An 8,967-nucleotide genomic window follows, 5' to 3' on the forward strand; every position below is an offset into this window, starting at 1 on the left:
GACCAGGAAGCATGGCTTTGGCATCAAGGGTATTGTCACCTAAATTTTCGAAGCTTGTCTGATTTAAAGTCTAAAGATCTAGTGCTAGGTGTTCCTAAAATAGTAGCTCCAGATAGCACATGTTCAGTATGCTTAGTAGGGAAACAAACTCGGGTCTCTTTTGTCAGCAATTTACCTATGAGGGCAAAGCACATTCTTCATGTTGTTTCTTCTGATATATGTGGTCCATTTGAAGTAAATTCCATAGGAGGGAGTAGATATTTCATATCTTTCGTGGATGAGTTTAGTAGGAAATTGTGGACTTCTTTAATCAAAACAAAAGGTGAAGCATTGACTGAGTTCAGAAAATTCAAAGCTATGGCTGAAACACAAAGTGGACAAGCACTTAAGATTTTGAGGACATATGGGGGGGGGGGGTGAGTATACTTCTCATCAGTTCCGGGATTTCTGTGAGACTTATGGTATAATCCATGAGATCACTCCACCATACACCCCCAACACAATGGCATGGCAGAACGTAGAAATAGAAGCTTGGTGGAGATGACAAGAAGCATGCTAAAGCAAAAGCACCTTCCACACAAGTTCTGGGGGGAAGCTATTGCTACTGCCACTTATGTCCTAAATAGGTGTCCAACCAAAAGCCTTAAAGGAAAAGTTCCCGAGGAAGTGTGGTCAGGATCCAAGCCTAGTGTAAGTCATTTAAAGGTATTTGGGTCCCTATGTTTCAAACACATACCAGATGCAACAAGGACAAAGTTGCAGGATAAAAGCAAGCCCATGATTTTGATTGGTTACCATCCAACAGGGGCCTATAGGCTCTATGATCCTGTCCTTGATAAAGTGGTCATCAGCAGAGATGTCCTTATAAAAGAACTTGAGGAGTGGAACTGGGAAAAAGGGGCAGTGAGCGGTACTGTTTTCCCAGTCATTGATGAACAATTTGAGGTGGAGTCAAACCAGAATGAGGGACAACTTGAGGTGGAGCCAAACCAGAATGAGGGACAAGAACTGAATGGAGGGATCAATGATAATGACTCTGTGGTTTCTGGTGGTGAGGTTGTGACAGAAACATACATAGACAATCCAATGCAATCTCAGCAAGCTTCTAGACCACAGAGGCAAAGGCAGATACCAAGAAGACTACAAGATTTTGAACTGGTCTCGGATAGTGGTGTCAATGAAGAAGGTGATCTTGTCCATTTTGCTATGCTTGCAGATGCAGAACCATTAAACTTCCAAGATGCACTAAAACAGAAAGTTTGGAAGGATGCAATGCTTGAAGAGCTAAGAGCAATCGAAAGGAATAATACTTGGGAGCTAACTGACTTGCCTCTCAATAAGAAGCCAATTGATGTAAAGTGGATCTTCAAGGTCAAGTTGAGCCCAAAAGGGTCAATTGTCAAGCATAAAGCAAGACTTGTGGCCAGGGGTTTTCTTCAAAAACCTGGCTTGGACTATTCTGAAGTATTTGCTCCTGTGGCCAGACATGAAACTATTAGACTTGTGGTGGCTCTAGCCTGTGGAAGGAACTGGTTTTTGTCCCATCTTGATGTTAAGTCAGCATTTCTAAACGGTCCTCTTGAGGAGGAGGTGTATGTCACACAGCCACCAGGGTTTGAAGTAAAGCACAAGGAACGAAAGGTGTATAGGTTGCATAAGGCATTGTATGGCCTTAAGCAAGCTCCAAGGGCTTGGAATAGGAGGATTGATTCTTTCTTTCAGGTGCATGGCTTCAAGAAATGTTCTGTAGAACATGGTGTGTATGTGAGGAAGACAGGTGATAATGTTGATTTGTTGATCTGCCTGTATGTTGATGACTTATTGATTACTGGAAGCTCTAAGTCAGAAATTGATAAGCTGAAGCATCTCTTAGAATCAGAGTTTGAAATGACAGATCTGGGAAAACTAGCTTATTTCTTGGGAATGGAGTTTTTGTACACTACACAGGGCATAATTTTGCATCAAACTAAGTATGCAAAAGAGGTTATGCTCAAGTTTAATATGATGCAGTGCAATGAGGCAAGAACACCAGCAGAAACTAATCTGAAGCTTGAAGGTTTAGTCAGTGAAAAGGGTGTTGATCCTACTGAGTACAAGCAATTGATTGGCTCATTAAGGTACTTGTGTAATAGTAGGCCTGATCTGAGTTTTGCTGTTGGTATGCTTAGTAAATTCATGAATGAACCGAAGAGGTCTCACTTGCTGGCTGCAAAGAGAGTGTTGAGGTATGTTAAGGGAACTGTGAACTGTGAACTTTGGTATTTGGTTTCCAGCTGATACAGGAAGAAATAAGGATGAGCTAAAAGGTTTCTCTGACTCTGATTGGTGTGGAGATAAGTTGGATAGAAGGAGCACAACTGGTTATGTGTTTCAGTTTCAAGGAGCTCCAATCTCTTGGATTTCTAAGAAACAACCAGTAGTAGCTCTTTCATCCTGTGAAGCAGTGTATATAGCTGGTTGCTATGCTGTCTGTCAAGCTGTTTGGATCGATTCCTTATTGAATGAACTGGGTGTGAACATTCAAAGACCAATCAAGCTGATGATAGACAACAAGTCAGCCATCAATCTTGCAAAAAATCCAGTGTCTCATGGCAGAAGTAAGCATATTGAGACACGGTTTCACTATATTAGAGAACAAGTGGGAAAGGGGAAACTGCATTTGGCACACTGCAGCACTGAAGAGCAGATTGCAGATATTCTAACTAAAGCTGTGAAACCAGATCAGTTTGTAAAACTGAGGGGAGAGTTAGGTGTTGTAAGTTTTGATAGTTTGAATTAAGGGGAAGTGTTGTGGTTAATTCAAACTAGAGTTGTGTGTGGTTAGTTGTAGTATGGTCACCTAACCTGTGACTTGAGTTAGTTGTGAGACTCAAGTTAATTGATGTGAAGTGTTAGCCTATACACTATAAATAGATAGGTACTGTTATGAATAAAAAAGATATCAATTTTCCCCTATCTGCTATTTTCCTATCTGTTAACTTTCTGCACTATTCACTTTTGCAATAACAGAGACGACCTGAAGAAGTGAGGGAGCCCAGTGAGAGAAACACTGATAAGAGAGTATGGGAGGTGGGATTTAATCATGTTCATTCGTCTATAACTATGAGAAAGAGTGTCTTAATTTTGAATTTGAAATAAAAATAAGTAGACATTAGTAATTGGGATTCTGGGTATTGCAGATTTATTAATGGAAGGTTGGCGTTTTCAAACATACAATAGAAGTATTAGTGGGGATGGAATCATTTCATTGGCTACTATTGTAAAATACTCGTGGAACGTGTGCATGCTCTTTTATGATTGGTGCATTTGGGTGGTAGGGAAGAAGAGTATTCAGCAAGGGTTTCTGAAGGGAGAAGGTGGAAGGACGATAGAGAACGGATTTAATGAGGGGTGATAATTGGGCACAAATAGAGAAAAACAAAACACAAAGTCTCAATATCCATTAATGGGGCGTGAAAAATAAAATAGAGAATGGAGAAGGGGATGTTAAGCCAATCAATGGAGGCTTAAGAATTTGAAATTTTTTCTGATAATAAGGAAGTATGGTTCATATATATAAACGTGAAAAAATAATGTGAGAAAGGGAATAAAAAAAGAGAGAGAAAAGGAATGAAATTAAAGTTAAATGCACATAGAAAATAGATAGAATTAATTCCTTAATGAGGCGTGATAAATAAAAATAGAATGGAGAAATCCAATCAATGGAGGCTAAATAATTTGAAAATTTTCATATAATAATGAAGAAGGGACCAAATACATAAACGGTTTAATAATATGAGAAAAGGGAGGAAAAAGAGAGAGAAAAGGAATGGAAATTAATGTAAATTGCACATAGAAATTTGACCACCATTAAATCCTCAGTATAATTATATGATGAGACTAAGATAGTGGGGAGAGAAAATATGATGGAGATAGTGGGTGAAGAGGGAGAATGAAAGATGGAGGAATAAATCTGAATATAATAATCCAAATGGGACACGTGTCGAGGGTTGGTGCAAAGGGAAGGGAATAAAATATTGCAAAATATTCATGAGCTGAGATTTTTGATAATGGCATGCTTAGAATGTTACTGTTTTAATATATATATAGATGGGGACAATATAATACTTAATATGCTATTATGGTGGGGACTAACATGAAAGAGCTAATAGGTCTTCCTCGATCTTGTAAAAAAATTAGGCTTAATCCAGTTTTTGGTCCCTAACCTTTGTCATAAATATGACTTTAGTCCCTCGCTGGAGTAAATACTAATCATCCTGATTACAATAATACTCTTAAACCATACTGCGGGAGCTATGACACTCGCACCCCCACACCCTAGTCACCTCCAACAACAGTTGGGCTATACTCAATATAAACTCATATTCTAATCAAGTTGGATTCCTAATCCTCTTACCGCATAATATATTGCCAGTGGAGTTAGAGATTATTTTTAATCAAATAAATTGAGAGATTTTTTTATACATCGAAAAGATAAATTGTTCTTTCCATGAATTAATTCTTGGACCTCTCAATCCAAACTGTTTTCTAACTCTGACCACTTGAGTTATCTTTTGAAACAAATTGAAAGATTAGTTTCATAGTTATCTATACACAATTAACACCATTTTTTTTTTATTCTAATTAAGTTGAAGAGGTGGAACATGAAACTGATGAAAGATGGATGATAATGATAAATAAGATGGAAAGGTTGATTGACACGACGTGGACACATGTAGGATTCTAAAAAGATAAAGATCCTTTAAAAACCATCTTTTTCTACATACAACTTTTATTTTATACCACCAACACCAAATTGCATCACAGAAAATCTGATACTCTATACTAAGCTATCCATCCAAACTTAACCCCTAAGCTTTCAATTTCATTTCACATCCCACACTATAAATACACACTCACCCCCACCGTTTTCTCAAACTCGGCACCATGGTGGTGTTTGAGAACCTTCCTGAAGGTTGCATCGCTAACATTCTCTCCCTCACTTCTCCTCTCGATGTCGGCAGATTGGCTCTGGTTTCCTCCGCTTTCAGATCCGCCGCTGATTCCGACGCCGTTTGGGATCGGTTTTTGCCCGATGATTTCAACTCCATCATTTCTCATTCTTCCTCCACCGCCGCCGCCGATTCCAGCTCCTCTTTCAAATCGAAGAAGGACCTCTACCTCTCGCTCTCGCACAATCCCCTCATCATCGGCGACGGGAAGAAGGTAATTTAATTTTGGTAGTTTTTGTTGATTTGAATTTTATTGAATTTCTGATTCTGTATGAGAAATCTGATGGATGTTCTGTTCTGATCGTTGAAATTGGTGTTGAATTTTGCAGAGTTTTCAGCTGGTGAATGGGAAGAAATGCTACATGCTATCAGCTAGGGCTCTGTCCATTGTATGGGGAGATACTCCTAGGTATTGGAGGTGGATTTCTCTTCCAGAGGCTAGGTAATTCATGCCAACAACAATGCAACTACTTTTAATTGATTATTGTTTATCGATCGATCGTGTTAGAAATATAATCATTCATGTGCGTCTTAAGCTTTAGACCTAAAAACTTTTTGGGATAATTGATTCTCGTTATTTAAAATAGTTAAAATCAGCGGATGTAGATGAGTATGTGCATTGTCTACCCTCGTATGGTGGGTTAGAAATATAATCATTCATGTGTCTGCTAAAGTTTTTGAGATAATTGGTTATTTGGTCGTATTTGTAGCATGTTTGGATTGGTTTTAGTTTTCTCAGAATCAATTCTAACATAAGTGTTTTTCTAAAATTGATTTTGGATGGTATCATGGTAACTGAAAATTGAATTGAAATGCAGGTTCTCTGAGGTGGCTGAACTTGTGAGCGTGTGTTGGTTGGAAATCCGGGGCTGGATCAACACTAAGATGCTGTCACCAGAGACTATGTACGGGGCGTACCTTGTGTTTAAGCCGAGTGGTGGAGCCTATGGGTTTGAGTTCCAGTCAGTTGAAGTGTCTGTTGGATTTGCTGGAGGTAATGCGCAGAGGCGCGATGTGTACTTCGATGCTGAAAGGGAACGAAGGCTGAGATACCAGATTGTTGCTGGCCGTGCCCCTGCCGGGATTTTCAACAGATTCACCAGAGTCGCCATGGAACCGCCCCCGCCGCCACCACCACAAGTGATTGTTGATGAACGTGAGTATCCAAAGGAGAGGGCAGATGGGTGGTTGGAGATGGAATTGGGAGAGTTCTTTTGTGAAGGAGGAGAGGACAGGGAGGTGGAGATGGCTGTTTGTGAGGTCAAGGGTGGTGACTGGAAGGGTGGCCTTGTTGTTCAAGGAATCGAAATTAGGCCTAAACCATAAAAGGGTAAACCTGTTGCTCCTGTGTTCAGGTGGGGAAGTCCTGAGAATGTCAGTTTATGTCATCTCTTTTGCTGAAATTTGAGCTAAACCATGACTAAACCAAAATTGCTGTTATCTCTTTTGTTAGGATCTTATCCTATATGTTGGTTTATGTCCTGATTACTATGTTTCTTTCGGAAAAAAAACATTCATACCTTAATTTCACCTCAAGATGATAGGAATAGAAGAGAGAAGTGAGAAAGATGGTGGTGATATAAGAATTATGTGAATGATAGGAAGAAAAAATTAGCATAATAGTTGGTTTCTTTCGGATGTCATAGCTCATAGGAGTCGATGCAGGGCACATGAGAACCTCTGTCTACAGCTCTCCCTAGAAATCGATGGGAGTGTTGTTTTTGGTTTTTACTTCTATGTACCTTCAATTGTCCTCTGGGCACAATTTTTTACTTAATTATGGAATATTTAATTAATGTTATAATTGTTATTTTAATTATCTAGCGGCAATTAGAGCATCTCCAATGCAAGGTTCTTAGTTCTTATTTTAGAGTTAAGAACTAAGAACTTTACTATTGGATGCGCTGACATGAACTCCTTAGTTCTTAAAAAATAAGAACTCACTTCTTATATAAGAAGTTTTGCTTTTTGAGTTCTTAGTTTAAAATATTAATTATTTCTCTCTCATCCAAATTACTTTATTACTTTATGAGTTTTGTTATATTACTTTATGAAAATAAAAAGTATAAATAATGTGGTTGGTGGGACCAAATAAATAGTGGTAAGAACTAAGAACTAAGAACTCATGGTTGGAGCAAAATTGCTTGAGAGTTGCTTAAACACATGTGACAATACAGACTCACATGAATAGTGCTAAGAACTAAGAAATAAGAACTAGCATTGGAGATGCTCTTAGAAGTTATCTGTCCAATTTAAGGTACATGTTTCTATGCTCTTACATTTTTAATTTCTTGAAAGTAAGGGTAGTCTTAATAGAGTGCAGTGCTTTAGGTTATTTTTTAACTTCTGAGATATTTATATTCCTTGAGAATTCCATAAAAGTCTCTCTACTTGAAGCAATGAGAATGTATCTCGTCACCCCTCCTCCACTTTTCACCACCCATGCCACAACTTCCGGCCACAACCTACCACTGTCACCTTCCACCTGCGCCACCTCCCAACCCAGCACAAGCCATTGAATGACCATACTTGTCAACTATGTTGATGGTGAAAGTGAAACAACCAAGATGAATTCCTGCTACTCTTCCTTGTCCTCAAATGCAATAAGTCATCCTAACATTCATATCTCAAAAATCTTACGCTATTTTCTTTACCCATGCCTAGGAGTGTCAAAGCGGGCTTGGCCCGCGGGCTCAACCCGCAAGCCCGCAAAAAAGGGGCGGGGCGGGCCACATAAAATGAGCCCGCGAACCATGCAACCCGCCCCGCCCCACCCCGCAAATATTGCGGGTCAACCCGCAGAGGGGCGGGCCAACCCGCGGTTTCCCTTTTTTTTTAAACTTCATAGTTAATTATGGTGCAAAAGGGCATTTATCTTTGAATACAGTTGAGGATCGTGGGATATGGATATGGCACAAGGTGAGTAGCAAATTTTTACAATTATTTACCCAATCATTTTAACAGAGCTGAAGTATGTTCATGCATTTGTATTTCCTTTATGCACTTTGAGACTCATGTAAAACCACATAAGGGACCGTTAATGCTATTGTCCTATGTTGCTTGCAAGTTTTGCTGCAACTTGCTATACAGATATAATTTACCATGCTTGACTATTCAAATATAATAGCAAGTTTTGTTTTTTTTTTAAATTAAAACAACTATGACAAAAAGGAGAAATCATCCATTGATATTTAAAACATTTCTCAAACACAGTATTTCTGCAAGACTAAAAAGCCAGCCAAATGGAAAGCAAAATGGGCGAAAAACAAATCGGAAAACTGCAAAATGGTAGTAGTTGAACACCTAGAACAGAGAGGTTCCTTTTCCCTTCTTGTCACCGCCAATCTCAAAGTGCTTGCACCTCTTGATAGCATGCTTTGTTACAGCTCATGTACGCAAGTTTTGTTATTGTGTTGTGTGCTAAAAAGAGATCACAGTGCAAGCTTTTGTTTTTATTTATTATTGGGTGATTTGGGTCGAATTTTGTTTTTTTTAGGAAAAAATAACCATTTTATTTATAAAAAAACTAATTTTCTCCTTTGTGCGGGCTAGCCTGCGAGCCCGCATACCCGCCATTACGCGGGGCGGGGTGAACTTTTCTAACCCGCGTCTCATGCGGGCTAGCCCGCCCCACCCCGCTTTTATGCGGGCTTAGCGCGGGGCGGGGCGGTGCGGGGCGGGTTGCCCACTTTGACACCCCTACCCATGCCTGAGGATTCTACAGAAAAAAATTGATTGAAGGAAGGAACACTCAAGAGGGGCTTTCATTATCTAGCCGTTGTCCTCATCGAGCTTGTGATTTGTGTCCTCGTCCATGACCTCGACCGCTATTGCTCAATGTAAGACTATTATTTGATGGGCTTGCTTTCCATCGGAGGCATGCGTCCTCGTTTGTAATCCCCGAAGCAATTGTAATCCCTGAAGCGATTTTCCATGTCAGCTATCATAAGTGCTTGCTCACCATCAAGCTCGATAT

At 39.5% G+C, this 8,967-nt stretch overlaps 1 protein-coding gene across 1 annotated transcript; it reads left to right on the top strand.

Moving 5' to 3' along the window:
- Window positions 1–4,783: 4,783 nt before the first annotated feature.
- On the top strand, window positions 4,784–6,795 carry LOC130717863 (F-box protein PP2-B10-like). Its single transcript, XM_057568242.1, has 3 exons — window positions 4,784–5,205; window positions 5,321–5,433; window positions 5,810–6,795. Exons 1-3 carry the CDS (start codon window positions 4,927–4,929, stop codon window positions 6,315–6,317), a joined length of 900 nt encoding a protein of 299 aa, XP_057424225.1. The 5' UTR covers window positions 4,784–4,926; the 3' UTR covers window positions 6,318–6,795.
- Window positions 6,796–8,967: the final 2,172 nt, after the last annotated feature.

Source organism: Lotus japonicus, chromosome 5 (assembly GCF_012489685.1).
Source record: "Lotus japonicus ecotype B-129 chromosome 5, LjGifu_v1.2".
NCBI classification, from domain to species: Eukaryota; Viridiplantae; Streptophyta; class Magnoliopsida; order Fabales; family Fabaceae; genus Lotus; species Lotus japonicus.